Genomic DNA, 20,971 nt, shown 5'->3' on the forward strand with positions numbered 1-20,971 from the left:
AGGGAAACTGTTGAAATCTCATTTTCTTTTCATAACAACCTCCCCACTAAACTAATGCCGTTTGCTGTTTGCAGGTGAGTTGTGTGAAGAGAAACTCGATTTTTGCGCCCAGGACCTTAACCCCTGCCAGCATGACTCCAAGTGCATCCTGACACCAAAGGGATACAAGTATGTGGAAACATTTTCTTATTTCATTTTTGGATGATCTTGGGATTTCCTTCCTTAAAGGAGTCCTCAGTTGGGATAAAGAAGGCTTTTGCTCACTGGTCTCAGTGGCATTTTTAGCAGTAGAAATGACATTGGAACAGCCACCCTCTTTTTAGCATTGGAGAAGAAAAATAATGAGTTTCATTTCAATCTCTGTTGAAGGCCTTTGGGGCATTGTATACTATAAGGGAGGAGGAGAACCAGTTATAGAGTCTACTTAGAAAGAACCCTTTAGAGACCATTTAGTCCAGTTTTCTTTTTTATTTTAAGCCTGAAGACACCAAGACCCAGGAAACTTAAGTCTTTTGTCTAAGACATAGCCTACTAACTGGTCTTTCTCCTTCTGTTCTGATCCTGTTCTAAAGCAGCCTTCAAAATGCTATGTGAACAGTCTCCCCAATACACTGTTCCAATCAAGTCACTGCTCCACTTAAAAGCTTTCCATGTATGGCCATGATTCCTACCAGGACCCTGACATTGAAGACCTTCTCAAATCAAATCCCAACTGCAGTTAAATTGAATTACTCTCTGTCCCGTCCTTGTGCTTCTGTTTATATCCCCATACCTCAATGAATCCCCCTCCTCTGAGCTCCATTTCTTGATGTTTCTCCCTTTGTTCGAGCATCACCCCCTTCGTGTAGTCTTCCTTCGTTATCCTCCCCACTAGGTGAAAGTAATTTCTGCCGTGTTATATTTCTCATAGAACAATACTCATACTATATTCCCCTCTCCTTTATTGGGCTTATTTCTCCATGTATCCCAGGGGACTTTGCCTGAAAACTGGTTATGTGTCATATTTTCTTTTGTCTTCCTTGTTCCCAGCACAGTGCCTTGAACATAATAGACACTTTGATGTTTGTGGAATTAAATCTAACTGAATTACTGGCAGATCTAGAACTAGTTTTTCTGACCTGAAATTAACTGATTTTTCCACTACTTAGTCCCGAATGTCTTTTGAGGAGCTCTTCCTGTGGTAAGTAATTTGGAGATACAAAAAGAAAATAAGCCAACCTCTCCTCAGATGGCTTATACTTTCCTTAGTGAGGCAAGATATACCATAAAGCAGGGGTCCTCAAACTACAGCCCGCAGGCCAGATGCGGCAGCTGAGGACGATTATCCCCCTCACCCAGGGCTATGAAGTTTTTGTTTTTACTATAGTCTGGCCCGCCAACAGTCAACTGGCCCCCTATTTAAAAAAGTTTGAGGACCCCTGCCATAAAGGAACCACAGAGAAAAGAATAATGGTTCCTGGGTGTATAGAGGTTTACAAAGCCCTTTCTTGGTTAAACCCCTGACAGATCAGGAATAAGTGTATGGATATTTGCATATTCTAGGTAAGGAAACTGAGCCTCAGAGACATTTTGTGACTTGCTAAGTTGAATCTGCTAATAAGAGTTAAAGCTTTTTCCCAACCCCATATCCCATGCTTGCTGAGTGGCCACAATTGTAAAGTCCAAAAACAATAAATAAAGTGAGTATATACTACATTTCCTTACGTTTATATACCGCTTCAAGGTTTTCCTAATGCTTTCTCATACTTCCTACATTATGGCGCGTAGCTTATAAATGTTAAAAATAGTTGGATAAGGGTAATCATGAAAGACTCTATGGGGAAGAGAGTACTTGAGTTGGATTTTGAACAAAATGCTACATTTTGATTGATGGAAAATTGGAAAGCAAGTATTTCGGGGGAGGGAAAAGCTGTTCTATCTTTTACAAGTATAGGGAATTAAAGAATGTTAGAGTTTGAAGGGACCCTAGACATCTAGAAAAAGGCTTTTATTTATAGGCTTGTGTCTATGAATGAGACCTAAGTGAAAAACTTTTTTAATATTGTGATCCCTTGATTACAACATGGCTTCCCTTTGTAATCCTATATATTTTATACACTTAAAAATATTACCCTGACAAGAGGTCCATCAACTTCAGCAGACTTCCAAAAGTGTTTATGACACCAATAAGTCAAGCAAGTAATATTCATTAAGCACCTACTTGAGAGAGGGAATTGGAAACGGAGAGCCAGAGAGGAGAGAGAAAGAGAGTTGAAGAAGAGAAAAAGAAAAATGAAGGAAGAGAGGGAGAGAGAAACTGTGAACTAGTTCAACTTTTTAATATCCTGGATGAGGGAAAGGAGACCCAGAATGGCTCCCCCCAAATCACAGAGCTAGTAAATGGCAGGTAGATCTTCTAATTTCAGACAATTTCCTTTTCCCAGGTTATTTAATTTTAGTAAACAAAGTATTGGTTCCATCAGGTTTGTACTGGAAACACCTTTTATGTACTAGTTAGAAGCATCTGGATTCTTTTCTGGCGCATAACATTTCTGCAGATGTTTTTGTTGTGTTTTTGATGTTGCTATAACATAATTTGGGGTGTGCTTCATTATATATTTTGGTTTATCTTTTGAATTCAGTTCAAATTCCTGCTGAAGGGTAAACACGCTTATTAATGGTTTTATTTCTGAATTTGAAAAAAAAAAAAACTACACATGATTTTTATGAGGAGATCATTTCCTCCTAGAACCTTGGTGAGCTCCCTGGCTGTATATCCCAGGTGATCATTAAATTCTGGCCTCAGAATGTATCGCACATATAAAGAATATAATCATTTCTCCGAAGAGTTAGCGTGGAGGCAGGTGGTCTTCACACACAGGTTGTTTTCTTGAACAGACTTCACTGCAATTAACATTAGAGCAGGATTACTGCGGTGCTTTTTAAGCTGTAATTACAAGATAGGTTATTAGTAAGACTCACTGAAAATCATTTGAAAATAAAGGAGTTCATCTGCCGAAAGACTAATCTACAATTAAATAAGTCCCTTATTACCATCAATTAAGATGCATAAGTTAAAAGGTAGTTATTACTAAGCCATGAATTAGCAGATTTGGAAAACCTGCTATTTCTTTCAGTAATGTAGGAACACTGGCTTTCTTTCTGTTGCTAGTTTGGGTTAAAAACAAGTTAATAAGGCAACGTGTTGGCTTCCACTAGCCTCCTTGCATATGTCAGTGACATATGTTCTTTGGGAAAAATGAAAGGAAATAGAAGTCAAAAGACACCACAAAACGGATTTGAAATGGCTAAAGATGGTCTTCTGGGCGGCGAGTTGACGTGTTCCAGATCCCGGTTTCTGTTTCGGCCGTGTCCACTGATAATGAGCGGACCTTGTCCAAGGCAGCTTGGTACGGTGGCCAGAGTTGGACTCTCATCTCCGATCCTTGGTCTGTGTATCCCAGGGCGGATCACTGCCTTGCTAGCTGGACCTCAGTTTTCTTGGCTGTAAAAGGAGAACTTGAGTGAATTCCATGAGTGCTAAATCCTCTACCAGGTCTAGTGATCCATGACTCTTGTTTGGTCACTGCCCCACGGGTTGTTGGCCAGACACTAACCAGCTGTGTGACACTGGGCACAATAATTCCCTTTTCTCATTGTGAGGCTGTTTGAAAGGAAATCTAAGCCCCAGCTCTTGTGTTCTGGGCTCTGAGCTGGACTGGTACTTCATTTTTAACTCCCCCACACCAGTAGAAGTAATTTTTACCCTTCTTGCTTTATTCTATCGCATAAATCTTTTATATTGCTCTTTGACATTTGTGTACCAGAATGCCATCCACAGTACTTTGAAGCGTGCATCTCACTCAGTCAGCTTTTTACCTTCTTAATCATGTAGTTTATATTTTTGGTTTTCTTTACTTAACCATCAGTCTTTGCCACAAAAGTGACTTGAGAGCATAGGATGTATATTTTGACATTTCTGGTGCTAGGAGTCTTTTATTTAAATTTATACAATGTGTTGTAAAATCCATTTTAGTGAGTAAAAGGTTGACAGAAATATTGGACCTCTCAGAATGATTTCAAGTTATAATGGACTTGAGGAAAAAAAAATCGTATAGAAGAGAATACAAAATTAGCTCTTAGCTTCTGCACTGTACATATGGTTCTCGTATCTCTTCCTTTGATTTTTTTTCCCAGATAAATAATTCAAAGTGTTTTTTTTTTTTCCATCATCTTAATGCTTAGAAGCTTCAAGTACACTATTCCCATTAACACTGGTAGAAGATCTCTGACTCCTACCTACCCACCGAGTTGAGAATGCAGAGAGGCACTTAAATGACCATCTTCCTTCAATCGAATTGTTTACTTAGCTTTTGTGATAATTACAACAAACACACACACGGCCATACTGCCATCACTCTTCGCCAAATGTTGCTTTTTACATGTGGTATTCAGAACTGAAACTCAGTTACATCACACCTGACCATTTTGAACTACATACCCCACCATTGTTTGCATCCATTGACTTTCAGCTATCTTTAAAAGAAAATTTTATTTTTCAATTACATATAAAAACAGGCTTTAACATTTTTTTTTAAAATTTGAGTTCCAAATTCCTTCCTTCCTTTTCTCTCTTCCCCTCTCATTTAGAAGGCAAATAATTTGATGTAGGTTATACCTATGCTGTCATGCAAAATATATTTCTTCCATATTCATCATGTTGTGAAAGAAAATGCAGACAAAAAATCCCCAAGAAAAATAAAGTTTTGGGGACAGCTAGGTGGGGCAGTGTTAGAGCACCAGCCCTTAAGTCAGGAGGACCTAAGTTCAAATCTGGCCTTAGCTGTGTGACTCTGGGTAAGTCACTTAACCCCAATTGCCTCAAAATAAAAAAGGAAGTAGAAAAATAAAGCTTTTGTTTGTTTGTTTGAAGCATGCTTCACTATGCCTTCAGTCTCCAGCAGTTCTTTCTCTGGAGATGAATAGCATTTTTCCATCAAAAATGCTTTAAAATTGTCTTGTAGCATAGCAGTGCTGCTAGGTCACTCAAAATAGACTATCATACCAATCTCTATTGCCATGTATGGTATTCTCCTGGTTCGTGTAAGTCTTCCCAGGTTTTTCTGAAAGTATCCTGCTTGTCATTTCTCATAGCACAAAAATATTCCATTTTAATCATATACCGCAGCTCATGTAGCCATCCTATCATTGATGGATATCCCTTCAATTTCCAGTTCTTTGCCACCAAAAAAGAGCTGCTATAAATATAGGACTTTTTACCTTTAAATAAAAATCTGTTTGGGATACAGTTGTAGCAATGATCATAAATAAAGGACAGTTTTATAACCCTTTGGACATAGTTCCAGGTTATTCTGCAGAATGGTTGCATCAGTTCACAACTCCAGAAATAATGCATTAGTATCCTAATTTCCCCACATCCCTCCAATGTTTATCATTTTCCTATGTCATATCAATCAGTCTGGTAGGGATGAGGTAATACTCAGAATTGTTTTAGTTTGCATTTTGCTAATCAATAGTGATTTTGAGCATTTCTTTCATATGATTATAGATAACTTTGATTTGTCTGAAAAATGCCCGCTCATATTGTTTGACCATTTATTATTTGGGGAATTTTATTTTTTTACATATTGTTTCATCATAATCAGTTCCTACACCTTTCTTTCTACCTTTCTCTGTTCCGTTATACTACTTCTAACTACCCTAATAATGAGACATTTTTTAGAAGTTAAAAGTGTCATCTTCTCATGTAGGAATATAAACAGCTTAGCCTTATTAAATCCCTTGTATCTTTCTTTTCTATTTACCTCGCTGTGCTTTTCTTGAGTCTTGATTTTGAAAGTCAAATTTTCTATTCAGCTTTGATCTTTTCAATAGGAATGCTTGAAAGTTCTCTATTCCATCAAATATCCATTTTTCTTCTAAAGGAGTATACTCAGTTTTGCTTGGTTGGTTATTTTTGGTTGTAATCCTAGCTCCATTGACCTCTGCAGTATCACATGCAATATCACCATCCTTGAAAGTAGGAGTTGCTCAATTTTGTGTTATTCTGACTATGGTCCCATATTTGAATTTTTATTTCTGGCTACTTGCAATATTTTCTCTTTTATTTGGAGGCTCTAGAATTTGGCTATATTATGCAAGGGAGTTTTGCTTTTGGATATCTTTTAGGAGGTGATTAATAGATTCTTACATTTCTATTTTATCCTCAGGCCAGTTTTCTTTAAAATAATTTATTGAAGTATGATGTCAGGGTTCATTTGTTAATCATGGCTTTCAGATAGTCCAATAATTTTTTAAGTTATCTTTCTCTGATCTATTTTCTAAGTCAATTGTTTGTTCAGTAAAATATTGTACATTTTCTTCTATTTTTTTTAACCTTTTGTTTTATTGTTTCTTGTTGCTTTATGAAGTTTTCAGCTTCACTTGCCCAATATATTTGTTAAGAAATTATTTTCTTCCTTGAGCTTTTATATCTCCTTTTCATTTGGCTAAATCTTCTGCTTAAAGATTTTTTCTCTTCAGTGGATTTTTGTACTTCCCTTTTTTATCATTTTACCTATTCTGTTTTTAAAGTATTATTTTCCTTAGCATTTTTTGCATCTCCTTTATCAAGTGTTAACTTCTCCCCTTCACAATTTTCTTACATCACTATCATTTTTTTTTGTCTTTCTTATTTATTTTTAATGCTCTTTGAGCTCTTCCAGGAATTCTTTTTAGGCTTGAGACCAATTCAATTTTTTTTTTTTTTTTTGGAGATTTTGCATGTAGATGTTTTGACTTTTTTTTGTCTTCTGTATTTATGTTTTGACTTTTCCTATCATGTTAGTAAGTTTCTAGGGTTTTAGTTTGTTCATTTTCTCAGCCAATTCCTTGACTTGTAACTTAATTTGGAGTGTGTGTGTGTGTGTGTGTGTGTGTGTGTGTGTGTGTGCATGTGCATGCATGTGTGCTACTGTTTTCACAACTAATTTGGGGAATCTCTAAGTTTTCAGTTCCTCCAAGGTAGTGTGATCTAAGGAGAAGCATGCTTACTGTTCTCCTGGACTGTGAGTGACTAGGAACATTCTTTTCCACCTTGGAACTGTGACCAGGACCCAAGTCTCTTGTGGCCACCTGCAAACTCTAAAGGGCTGGGATTGGAACTGGGAACCCAGAGGGACGATGCAGCAGAGCCTTGTTCCTAGTGCCAGCAAACAGGCTTTGGTCATCTCCTTTTGACTAGTTATCCAAGCCCTCCTACTGACTGTGTGTGAAAACTCCCTTGTGGCCTACTATTGGCTAGCCTGGGAACTACCCATGGTGGACGACATTTTACTCCTACTCCAGTGAAACTGGATTTTCCAGATTTTTCCTGTCAACCTTCTAAGTTGATTTGGGTGAAAATTTATCTGATCCAGCCCTTTGTTGGTTCTGCTGCTCCAGAACTTGTTTTGAGGCATTATGTCACTGTTGTTTGAAGAGGCAGCTGGCAGAGCCCTGCCATTGCTCCACCATCTTTGAGGTATTTTCTTAATCTAGAATTTGGATTCTGAGTTGGAGTTTTCTGATTAAGATAATGATGTAATTCACTCAAAACTTAGAGTGAGGAGAGCTTTTAAATACCATCTATATAACTCTTCATTTTAAAGACAAGTAAACTGAAGACGTAAGCAGTTAAGTGACTTCCTGGGACACATGAGAAGTTAACTAGCAAAACTGAGATTTGAAAACAGACTCCAAACCCAAAGTTCTCTGCATCAAATAACTCATCTGAAGATAGCTGAGGCTGCTGAAGCTTACAGGGGGCATGCATTTAAAATGGGAATGATGATAATCATTAAGATGAATTCCACATGTTTGTGATGGTTTGTAAAATCACAAACTACAGGGCATTAGAACAACTGATAATAATAATAATCCTAACAATAGATTAATGGAATGGAATGACCCCAAAGATATTGGCTAACTCAGAGCATCATCTTTATCATCATTTAAGTTTCTTTCAGAGTTATTAGAATTAAGTCCATTCTTAGCCTCATACATTTAAAAGTGGCTCTAACTTATCAGGGAAATAAAACATATTAAGCAGATTTTTAAGATATATGCTTAACATTGAAAATTAGATGTTAGAATTGCCACTACCTATATACAAAACTCAAGGAAAAGAAGCAGTGCTTGAAAAATATGCTTCAGGGACATAAAAATGGAATAAAAGTGAAGAAAGACAAGTTAGGAGACTTACAATGGCCTTTTCTTAAATCGTTGCTGTTTGTTGTTGCTAAACGAGTCAGTATCCCATTGACAATAAGTAGGAGAACCAGCGTGAATGAATGAAAGCATGTCTTCATTTACTAAAACATCTAAAGTTTGATCGAAGCTGTTGTCAGGAGCATAAACGTTCATTTCCATTGGATTTGATGGACAGAGACCCCAGGATGAAGATAGAAAACCAGTCACTTGAACGAGGACGGGTCTTTGCTAGGGCAGAGTCTGCTTGGGCACTTCTTGGGCCGTCCCTCACATTTCTTCTTTTCTGCTCTTTGATGACTAAACCAGGATTTCACCTGATTTGGAGTCAAGCTTCTTCCGCAGGAAAGGCCTCCTTGACTTGGTCATGGTGGATCTGTGGATTTCTATTAAAATGCTCTTTGAGGATTTTCAGTGGGTGTTCCGAGAATTCATTTTTTTCTTTTTGCATCTAAATGCCATCACATTGCCTTTCTTTCTCTTTTATTCCCCATTTGGTGGTTTCTCCAAAGTAGTCGTTGGAAAGAAGGATCCAGAATGGAGAAGAGAGACATTTACGGTACAAATGACTACATTAAGTTCTGAGAATGTAAATAGAAAAGGGAAACTGTCCCTACTAAGGAAGTCTGATGGATTGGGATTTAGAAGACCTCATTTTGAATCTTGCCTTTCTTATTTTATGTCCCTTGGATAGACTTTCTTGCTTTTCTGCCTCAATTTCATTACCTGTAAAATAGGGACAATAGCCTTGTGTTATGGGGGCAGCGAGGTAGTTTAGTGGACAGACTGCCAGGCCTGGAATCAGGAGCACGTGTGTTTAAATTCAGTCTCAGTCACTTATTAGCTATATGATCCTAGGCAAGTCACTCAACCCCATTTGCCTCATTTTTTCTCATCTGTAAAGTAAGCTGGAGAAGGAAACGGCAAAACCACCCTGTGACCCTCTGGGCCAAGAAAACCCCCACAGATCCCGGACAGTCAGACACGCCTGAAATGGCTCACTAACAACCCTTGTGCTGTCGACTTTCGCTCACCAAAGATTCACCCGACTCATTTATCCCAACAGATGCGACTGCACCCCCGGGTACGTTGGTGAGCACTGCGATATCGATTACGACGACTGCCAAGACAACAAGTGTAAGAACGGGGCCCACTGCACCGATGCCGTCAATGGCTACACTTGCATCTGCCCCGAAGGTTACAGGTAAGAAGAGACTTAGAAACAGGTTTTGTAAACTGTTCTCTTTCCTTCATTCCAGACTAGCAGAGAAGTAAGAGACTATTTTCTCTGTTTCCTACCTAGTGGCCTGTTTTGTGAGTTTTCCCCGCCCATGGTTCTGCCTCGCACCAGCCCTTGTGATAACTTTGAGTGCCAGAACGGAGCCCAGTGTATCATCAAGACCAACGAGCCAATCTGCCAGTGTCTGCCTGGCTACCAGGGGGAAAAGTGTGAAAAGCTGGTCAGCGTCAACTTTGTCAACAAGGAATCTTACCTTCAGATACCTTCGGCCAAGGTTCAACCTCAGACAAACATCACTCTGCAGGTAAGAGGCCTGCTCTCTGGCCAACGCTTGACTTGTTTGTTTGATTGTTTGCTGCTGTTGTCTTTGTTTTCTGTTTGGAAAGACAGACATCGGGGGTAGTTATAGATCTTACTTTTCTGACAGAGAAGATAATAAAAGTTGCCAAAGAGGATCTCTTGCCTTTATGAGAACTTGAAGAAATGGGAGAAAGTTAAAACAAAATTCAGGTGGGAAAAGCTTCAGTAATTTTTCTTCCCAAAACATAATATATTTAAAATTAAATAGAAATTATTTAATTGTATTAACTGACTTGATATAATGATAAAATACAGAAGAAAAAAAAAAGGTGAGCCCTCTTGAGTTCTGTTTTCTGAGAAATTGTTGGTTCTGTTATTGTGGTCTTAGTCATAGCTGAAGACAGCCATATAATTTCACAATCCTGACTGCAACTATTACCAAAAGCACAAACTTAAAGGTTCTTTGAGGGGGTCCCTTGTGCTCCCTCTTGACTGTTTCTTAAAATTTCTGAACTTTCTAAAGTTTTCAGCTCAGATGTCACCTCCTACTTGAAATCTTTCCAGACCCCCTAGTTTGGTGAGTTCCAGGGAGTCAATGAATGTGGACCGAAAAAAATTGCATCTTTATTTTAATACAATTATTGAGTGTTCTATAAAGTACCAATTATTTTATTTTATGCATTTAAAACATCATTCTCAGAAAGACCCCACATACTTTACCAGATTGCACAAGGGGTCCATGATGAAAAAAAGTTATGAAGGCCAGGCACCTTCTTCATATTCTGTCCCTCTGCAAATCACTTCATATTTATTTCTGTGTTTACAAGCTATATCAATCACATATTCTATTACTATTTTTAAAAATCACTTAAAGACTGGAGCTTTTTTGTTGTCATTCACGCTAATTTGCATGTAATCATTTGTACCAGGCTGTAAGCTCATTGAGGGAGAATCCGTGGTTCTTCTCTTTTCTCTCTCCTCCAGCATGGGCAGAGTGCTTTGCACATAGTGGGTGCACTTGTTCCACTCAGGCCCACAATAGTACCTAGCACACTAATAAATATATTGCATGGGGAAAATAAATGTGAAGAAGTTGCACATATTCTTCTAAGCATAGAATGAACTTAATTAAAATATGCATATTCCCTCTTTTTTTTCACTTTTACATTTCAAAAAGAGTAATCACCTAATGATTCCAATTTTCTTCCTGTACAGAAAAGGAACAGGCAGCATTGAAATTCATTCATTCATTTATTCATTCAACAAATGATAGACTCTGAAGGTTGCAGAAAATGAGAAACATTCTTTTTTGTTTCCTGGTCACATCATTTTGTAAACAAGATTACTGGGACTGCCATTTTAAAACCCACAAGAGGCCACATAATATTTTCTTATGTTTCATTCTAAATAGAGAGGAAGAAAAAGCAAACCTTATTTTGGCCCTCCTTGGAAGGGAACATGGCTTGGCCGTGTAGAACTGTTCTTTACATATCCCGGGGGTCCCTAAGTGTGTGTGTGTGGGAGGGGCACAGAGCCTTTGAGAGGTGGAGGGAAGAGCCCTGGGCTACCATGAACTCAGCAGAGGAGTCCTGGCACCCATTTTTTGGAACGGCCGTGGCTTTTCTGCCATTGCCATCGAGGTGGAAAAAATTCAGGGGTTCACCTCGGCCGTTCCAGGAGCCTCTGGGTCGTTTCTGAGGCCCCAAGGGAATAAAAGAACCAAATCGGGCTTTGAGGCGTTACCTGCGTAACCGGATTCTAAAGCCCGGATTAATTTTGTGTAAGGGCGGCTCATGAAAAGCAGCCTCCTCGCTCCATGTGAGTCTCTGCAGGAGACGGCCTCCCAATACAAACCATGAGAGTCTCTGCCGGAGACGGCCTCCCAATACAAACCATGATAGGCGCTGCCGGAGACGGCCTCCCAATACAAACCATGAGAGTCTCTGCCGGAGACGGCCTCCAATACAAACCATGATAGGCGCTGTCGGAGACGGCCTCCCAATACAAACCATGAGAGTCTCTGCCGGAGACGGCCTCCCAATACAAACCATGATAGGCGCTGCCGGAGACGGCCTCCCAATACAAACCATGAGAGTCTCTGCTGGAGACGGCTTCCCAATACAAACCATGAGAGTCTCTGGTGGAGACGGCCTCCCAATACAAACCATGATAGGCGCTGCCGGAGACGGCCTCCCAATACAAACCATGAGAGTCTCTGCCGGAGACGGCCTCCCAATACAAACCATGATAGGCGCTGCCGGAGACGGCCTCCCAATACAAACCATGAGAGTCTCTGCCGGAGACGGCCTCCCAATACAAACCATGATAGGCACTGCCGGAGACGGCCTTGCAATACAAAACCCGGGCCACAGTTAGAACCGGGCCGGCCTTCAGCAAGCCCCGATGCGCCCTCGGCCCAGAGCTCCGCAAGGCCCCGAGCCTCACGGCAGACGTCTCGTTGCTGACGGGAGCCCAGGAGATGAGCCAGAGAGCCATCGGTTAAGCACGCGTCCCTCCCGGCGGCGCCTGTCCCCTCCTCGCAGCACGTTGCCTTCTTTCTTTCCCTTACAGCAGTGATTGTGGCCGCATCCATAGCGCCCCCACGCGGAGCCAGCAGACTTTCCCCTCGGACTCCTGGGGGAGGGCGGGGGTGTTACCCTGGGAGGCGACTCCTTTTTCCCGCGTGATTCAGTGGTGACTTTTCCGCAGATCGCCACAGACGAGGACAGCGGCATCCTCCTGTACAAAGGAGACAGGGATCACATCGCCGTGGAGCTGTATCGCGGGCGCGTGCGGGCCAGCTACGACACCGGATCCTACCCCACCTCCGCCATTTACAGGTGACGGCCATGTTTACTGACGCAATTAGCTTCCGGTTGGGCCTTCTCTGAGGGTGAGGCCGGAGTAAGAAAATGCTTAACCCCGTAACCGACGCCAGCAGTGGGACGGTTCAGTGTCCGGGAGTGAGGCTGTCAGTGGAACACTGGGTCTCTGCTCCGCTCGCCATAATGTTACAATTAGATATAATCTGAGTTCTTTTCACGAGAAGTGGATAAGCTCCCACATAGCGAACACACCAGTTCTGCCGATGGTCGGGGCAAGATCCTCCAATTCTCAGTTTCCAAATAAAGTATTTTCATTTTATCTCAAGGAATAAAATCGATAGCAGCTTTAATAACATTAATTAACGCCTTGTCTTTTTCTGGGCCTATATTTCAAAGACTTGAATAGTATCACTTAACAATCCCTACGCAAGTGTTTGCCATTTATTTCTAATGAATAAGATACAGCAGACACTAAATTGTATGCAAATAACAAAGTCACAGAGTTAATGAGTTTCAAAAATGAGATGTCGCTTCTAATAGTCCATTGTTGTACTGTCAAATTACATCATCCAGGGTATTGATTCCTATTTTTATGCGAATTCCGATAATAGAAGACTTAGAACTAAGATAATCATTGCCAATGACAGCGTATTAAATGCAGAGTTTGATAGTCCTTAATGCTTTAATATTCCAAGGACTCGTGGGTTTGTTGTGGTAGGTGCACCAGTCAGACTGCAACTCGTCCAGAGCTAGAAATCCGTTTTCTAAGAGTTCTCTAGATGAGAAAAAGTTCCTTAACTTATGATCAACGTGGGGTTAAATCTCACTGATCTCGCTTAACCAGATCTTCAGACAACAAACGAGCCATTAAATGTGATTTCATATTGTCATGTCCTTTTTCAGGCTTGGATTGTAGATAGCAGATGATTATGTGAAGATATGAGATTTAAATGAGAGCTCCTTTTATGTGAAAACTGCCCATTACTCCTTTGTGTCAAACACACTAGCAACTTTTATATCAGTTTTACTTCTCTTAAAGAATCTATTTTGATTAGCTATTTTTAACTCATCAGTCAACAAATATGACTATAGTGTTACCCAGATAGGGTATCCATCTCAAACCAATCCTAGTAGAATCATAATCTTGTTGCTGTGGGTGTTCTTTAAGCCAGATAATAAAGGTGAGCAATAATAAATGAGAAGAGTCTAAACTTATGGAAGTTAAATTTTTAAAAAGTATATGAAGTGTTGTTGAAATAAATACAGTCTTTAAACCAGCCACATTTATTAGAAATATTAGGTATGTTAAAAGTCATCAGGCATCTTGGTAGGAGAATTGCTGATGGGTACGGATTCTCACTTGCCAAAGATCCTCACTTCAAAAGGTCTGAGGATCATTCCATCATTGTAAAGAGTTTCCAGTAATTCTAAATCCTAAACACCTAAATATGTTTTACATCAAAGTCTCAAATAAAATGTAGAATTTTTGAAACAAGGAAAGAAAACAAGTCAAAGATTCATTTGTGTTCAAATCAATAACACATAACTTCAAAGACTAGGATGTGGAGTTGGATGTTGCAAATTAAAGAGAACCAAACTAATGCAAAATTCAGTCAGCCTTTGTCTATAATAGTTCTAGAATATGTTAGCATATTCTAATCAACCGGCACGTAAATAGTTGATCTTGATTCTATAGCTATTGACTTTAAGGTTTTAGTCCACTTATAACTTTCTACTATATATTTGTGACTTAAATATTCTGCTTATTCAGCATGCTGGAATGCTAGGTCAGTATTGATTAAAATAATGGTCATTCAATTAGAAGCTTTCTACCATAGCATTAGTGGTTGGTTTTCCTGGAGGTATCTGCATGTAGTGATCCAGAATCCTAATCCAGACTGAATAGCATCTGATTGATTCCATCAGTTTTGTTTTTGAAATTCAAATACATTTTGTCAGAGAGATTTCTTTGATGTAGCAGACAGTTTTCCTAGGTGAATGATAATATAGCCCCATGTTTATATTTACTACCCTGGAAAATATAAGCTTTGTCTTGCAATATTGGCCCGCTGTGTCAACTCTCTACAAATACATATTACAATTTATTAGGAAGTTTCTTTTTTTATTTTATTCCTTTGCCACACTACAACATATCATGGTATAAGCTCTGGGAAAGGAGGTCCCCTGATCGTGTGGCATTTGCTTTGATGCATGGATAGATCCATGATCTTGAAATGGCTTTTCCGTTCCATTAATAGATTACAGTCCCTCTATGCCTCGTCTCTATGGCTGTGGAACAGCTTTAAAGGAAAGAAAGTATGAGGTATGATCTCTCCATTCAGAGGTTGTTTATCTAATAAACCCAAAAGATAGCTTTTTTTCTATTTAAATTTTTATTCTTAGAAGGTATAAGAATATGTCAATTCTTCAAGGATTTACTGTTTTTATTGATTCAACAATAATTTCAAACATGATATAGTAGTAGACCTGTGATCTTCTCAATGGTAGGGGCTTTTTCTGATAACGCATACCTCAAACCAGCCGTTTCTTCATCTTCTCTATGTTTTCCCATAAATTCTCCATAGATATCTATGCAGAATCTATTCTAAATTCCAAAGTCATTCCTCCTGCTCTTTTAGTATAATGGCAGTGCCATTGTCCTATCTGGGTTGTCCATCTATTGCCCTTCATGATTGATAAATGACTGGCTCATCTTGTTTTCCGAGTGTATATAGTCTCAATAACATGGTGGGTTATTTTTTTATCCTATGTATTCTATTTGAGTAACATGGAACACCCTCTTATGGCCATCTTGGTCTTTCCATTGCCATTTGGCTATTTGTAATCATTAACTCTTCCAACATCATGGTGTTTCATGATTTTTAGCAGTAGAGTATCACTAAGAGAATACTTGTCTTAAAAAGATTGATTTTCATAGCAGCATGCAATTTGAGAGCATTAAATGTGCTACATAATTTCTAAAACGTAATTTTGGCTAATATCTTCCCATTTTTGCTTAGTTTATCCATTTTTGTAACTTTTCTAAGATTCAAACAATTTGTATTGTCATAATCTGGCAAAGGTGTAATTTTGTCCACTTTGTTTTTCTACCGTGAATGTTTAGACCAACTGTTCTTTCACACTGTCTTTGGAGTTCTCTAAACCATATACGGTTAGTGCAGTTATTTCAGAGTCTTTCAATATGTGCCCTTAGAGCAACTCACTATCACTAAGTTGTATCAATAATACATTCAATTTTACTTACAATTTTTGATTATCAACTCAAATACATTTTAAAATCTATACTAATATCATGTTGGAGAAAACTTTAAATGCCTTGGACAGCAAGATCAAATCAATCAATAATAAAGAAATTAATTCAGACTATTCATTGGAAGGCCAATACTGAAACTGAGGCTTAAATATGTTGGCCATGTAATGAAAATACATTGGAAAAGAACCTGATGTTCGTAGAGATTGAAAGCAGAAGGGAAAGGGGTCAGCAGAAGATGAGATAGTGTCATGGAAACCATGAATATAAAATTGATTTTGAGAGAGCGTGGAGGATAGAAGAGGCTGAATAGTCCATGGAGTAATAAGGTATCAGACATGATTGAATGACTGAACAACAACATCTCTACATAATATGCAATTGAGTAATTGCATAAGTAATATAATGGATATTGACAAAATCAGTAAGTTAACACATAATATGCACCTGTGTCTAATAAAATGTACTTAAAATCAATCATTTACTTAACTTTGTCATTCCATACCAATCTCTTACTCTTGAGTGTCAGTGACTGTTTCATTATGCAGTGTAGGCAGGAAAGATCACAGGCTCAGAGTTTTATAGGATTTAACAAGCTTCTTTGTCAAAACACATTTTCATTTTATAGATAAGGAAACTGAGGCACAGAGAGGTTAAGTAACTAGTCCAACGTAACTAGTAACTGAGGTGGAATTGGAACTGGATTTTCCTGATTCTAAGCCAAGTGCCCTATTTCCTATATCATGATGTTCTTCTAAGATATGTGGTGTTATTTTAAATTCCCCTGACATAACCACAGACTCACAATTTTTGTCTTTGTAGCTTTTTTCCTTATTCCTAAAATCCTACAAATTCTTTTGGGATCATAAGGCCTTTTATTTTCTATTTTCAGGAATTCCCTAACAAAATTCATATCCTTTGAGTAAGTAGTACAATGTCACTTGAAATCTGTTGATCTCTAGCTAAGGACTTAACATAATATATAATATTCTTATAAGTGCTTACTGATCTAAGGCACTCAGCAGGCAGACTGGAGAACTCTGGAGGAAGAGAGGGAAGGTGGCAATATGTCCGCAGAGAATTCTGCCTTTTCTTACAATGTTCTTCATCTCTCACCCCTGATGAGGCTTCTGTCTTCCTTCCTTAGAGTTTCTGAGACTTTTCCCTCCCAACACACAGGTTTGGCTCAAGTTTAAGTCTGACTTGACTGTCGATTCACTGACTCACATTTAATCAGGGATTCCGAGGCGAGGAAGGGGGTTATGCTGTCAGGTGAGTAGATGGCAGTTTGAGGGAGAGCTAATGGGCTACGTGACAAGATATAAACATCCCCATAGACGGAAGCCATGGCAGACCTCCTAAGAGAAAACTGACCAGGGATAAATGCAAAATTCTCCAGTCACATTAAAAAATCCCCAAATTAAACATGGGAAAGACAGTGCTAAGTGACCTGAATACTTCAGTGGATGTTAAATCTGGTATGGATTAAGAGTTTGGATAATAACCTGAAACTCGGGTGATCTTTGATTACCTTAACAGAACTGTGGAGTCTACCAGAAGGAGACAAGAGATGTCACTCCATCTTAGGTCAATCACAAGGGACTGTTTTGTTGAGTCTGGGATGATGTGCATTTTAGGAAGGATCCCAGAAAAGCTGGAGTTTGTTGATGCAAAAGATGGTGATCGGTATATTTGGGGAAGGGAATATCAGGGTAAAGGAGAAGCAGTGAAAAGAATTTTGGTGATTTAGCCTGGAGAAGTGATGAGCCACGGGGAAATGGTTCTACTTTGGAGTCTGAAAAGCCAGCTTGGGGAGGAGATTTGTTATTCTCTGCCTCACAGGGCAGAAGGAGGAGCTTTAGGGAAGTGTCAAAGGCTGATTTGGGTGGGTGTGGTCATGAGAGATAGCAAATGGTAGAGCATATTAAATGTTACTTTTCACTGTAGGTCAATAGGGGATGGCTGGATAGTCATTTGTTGAGTATTGTAAATGGGGATTCCTATTTAAGTATAGAATGTCCTAGGTGAATTTGGAGGTGAGCCTCTTGAGAGAAAGAATTGTTTTATTCTTTGTAGCCCTTGAATCTATCACAATATCCTAGAACTTAGTAGGTACTTAATAAATGCTTGTTTATTGATGGATTAACATTTATATGGATTTTGATATTTTTAAACTTAGAACATAATAATGTAATTTCCACTGAAATCCTGCCTTTTTTTACATTTTTAATTAAATTTTGATTTGCTTAATTTATATTTTCATATTTTTAATATTTAAAGAAATCATTTTATACTTACAATGTATTTTAAACATATAATAATTTATAATGTACATGACTTTTTCATTATTTGACTCATCTTTAAGCACAATAAGAAAAAAATGCTTTATTTTCTTTTCACACTGTTCAGAAAGAATTCTATTTATCCTTATCCTGAGTCCCTGCCCCCTCACACTGAAGTACCAATGACTTAATGTCATTGATTGTCCCTTAGATGTGATGTTCTACCTCTTCAAATCTAGCAATCCCATTTTAATTTTTTGTTTACTTTCTTCTGGGATCTGTGGAATTTTATTGATATGCTTTGTAAAAATTTGACCTTAAAAGATGAGTTAATATTTAATTTATAAAAAAAAAAGGCAAAACCTCCAATTTTATTTCTGAAAGGCTTGTATCCTATGAACACATCTACAATTTCATTTGTCTTCCCAGTCCTTTAACATATAAGGGATGGAGAGATAGAAATGACGAGTTCCATTGGTAGCTTCATGATATGAGGGAAAGAGCAGAGAAGACTGTGGGCATTGAACTGAATTTTGGGGAGAATATGAACAAAAATCAGACAAGATGGGCAGGCATGGGTGAAGCAAGTCTGCATTGTGGAGAGATGGTGGAGATTACAGATCCACGGAAGCGTTCAAATATAGATAGGAAACTTAGGTCTGGAAGGTTACATAATATGTCCTTAATTTTTCTTCTCATTCCCAAACCAAAACTCTTTGAAATTAGACATTTCTCTCAGATTTTTAAAAAACTTTAATAGCAAGTCCTGATTTTTCATGAAACAAAACCTAATCAACTCTTTCCATTTTTTAAACCATTTGTAAATTTTCAGCTTTCTGATTAAAATGAAATATAGATTTTAGTCTTTATACTGTATCCTGGCACAAGGGCAGCAGAAAAAGAAACCCAGATATTTTCAAGTTAAGATCTTGTTCTCTCTTTTTTAAGACTTGACTTTTTTAACAACAACAACAAAAGCCTTCTTCTATTAACAGACCCTCCAGGCACAGTTTGGTAATTGCTTTGCTTTCATACATCCATTACACAGTCCAGATATAGAAGAAATAAAGTTTCAGGTAATAGATAGGTGCAGTAAAGCTAAATTACATAATAATGGTTATCAATGCAATTTATGCTCTCAGTATAAAGGCTCAGCACAAAATGGTTCACTCAAGACTCTTGTGAGTCATCCAACTTACTCTTCCCCAAGAGAGCAGTGACAGAAGGCTGGTGGGGTCCTATCATGAGCTGAAAGGATTGCAGTGTACTGCTGGTGCGGAGATAAAGATGGGGCAGGGGGGCCACGTGCTGATTTACCCCAGGCCCTCCTTTATTGGGTTCTATTAGGATGCCTAATTAACACTTGTCCTTTTAAAGCTATATATGCAAATGGCTGATGGACACTGTCCAGTGCTTCTCATGTTTTTGCTTTGAAAGGGAAGGAGGGGAGAGGGGAGAGGGGGAGGGAGGGAACCTCTGCAAAATGCATGGAGAGGACTCTGGGTTCTCATTTGTTCTTTTCAGTCATAGCCACCCACATAAATCAGGGCACTGTCTTTAAAAATAAAGGAGAACAATAAATTTCATGTCAGATACTTCACTATTTGTCAAGTGTCCAAAGGCAAGCCCATAGTCTTTAATTAGCCCCTTTTTCTTTAAGTCCTGTGAGGTTCCTCAAAGCTCTCTGCAGCATTGCCCAAAAGGTGTTTTTAAGCTTCTCCCTTTTGTCTTTTCCTTTTTCATAGACTCAAGGACACTCAGGACTTTACTGATGAATAGAATTTCAAAGATCCCCTAGTCCAAGCTCTCTGTGTTATGGATGGGGACTCTGGACCCAGAATGGGGGAGGGACTGGCTCGAAGTCACCCTCCAGTTCAGGAATATCATCCTCCCATCCCCCAGGCCAGCAGGCTTTCCTTTATAGCTTGGGAGAAATGGGTGGGCCAGTGTTCTTCATGAAGATCTGGAATATCCAGGCTTGATTTTGAGAAGGGGTGTGTGTGTGTGTGTGTGTGTGTGTGTGTGTGTGTGTGTGTGTATGACACACACACACACACACACACAGAAGGGTGGGGTGGGGGCGGTTTCCAGGGATCATTCAACCTGGCTTTAACAACTCTACAATTATTCTGGGATTTATTCTCCTACAAGCCGAAAATCCACACCAGTTTACAAATTAAAGTCTTTTGTGTGGTTATTTCTAGGTTTCAGGCAGGGTCTTCATTATTGACAAGTTATTTTTATTAGAGCCTCATAGCAATACCTTTTAAATAAATGCTTACTGGATGATTGATTTTTTAAAAGGAATACTGAATAGCTTTATTAGTGATAATAGTAGTCTGCATTATATATAGCAACTGTTCTTTTTCAAAGTGCTTTTACAAACATGGTTTTTCTTCATTCTCACAACAGTTCCTTGAGGTAGACAAGCCAGGTATCATCCTCACTTTGCAGATAGAAAATAGAGCTAATAGGTAATGACTCATGGCAGAACTAGGATTCCAGGTCTCTAGAATCTTGGACCAATATCGCCTCCATTACGTTATACTGTCTCCCTAGTGTTTGCCATAATATCCGGTTACAAAGAACTAGGTGGTGTCAGGGTAGTTTTCCATGATCAGTTTTATATTATCCTTTTTAGAATACATTTATGCAGCATTTCTGGATCTTCTCAGTTTGCTTCAGGGATCGACCACCCTTCATAGTCAGTTCTGAGTAAGCATTGAACACCAACAATAAATCAGTGAACCTACAAATGTTGGTTAAGTCCCAACCAAATCAGCCCTATTAGGCAGAGGAGCCAATTTTACCTCGTAAAAATCAGCAA

General features: G+C 38.8%; 1 protein-coding gene across 2 annotated transcripts in view; it reads left to right on the forward strand.

The window, feature by feature from the left end:
* SLIT2 (slit guidance ligand 2) overlaps window positions 1-20,971 on the forward strand; it is a 335,837-nt gene that overhangs the window by 303,693 nt on the left and 11,173 nt on the right. For both annotated transcript variants that reach the window (XM_051967476.1, XM_051967477.1), the window contains 4 exons: window positions 75-168; window positions 9,293-9,430; window positions 9,530-9,770; window positions 12,476-12,606. In XM_051967476.1, coding sequence (XP_051823436.1) covers window positions 75-168; window positions 9,293-9,430; window positions 9,530-9,770; window positions 12,476-12,606 — 604 coding nt within the window. The remainder of the gene's footprint in view (window positions 1-74; window positions 169-9,292; window positions 9,431-9,529; window positions 9,771-12,475; window positions 12,607-20,971) is intronic.

The sequence above is a fragment of the Antechinus flavipes genome, chromosome 6, assembly GCF_016432865.1.
Source record: "Antechinus flavipes isolate AdamAnt ecotype Samford, QLD, Australia chromosome 6, AdamAnt_v2, whole genome shotgun sequence".
NCBI classification, from domain to species: domain Eukaryota; kingdom Metazoa; phylum Chordata; class Mammalia; order Dasyuromorphia; family Dasyuridae; genus Antechinus; species Antechinus flavipes.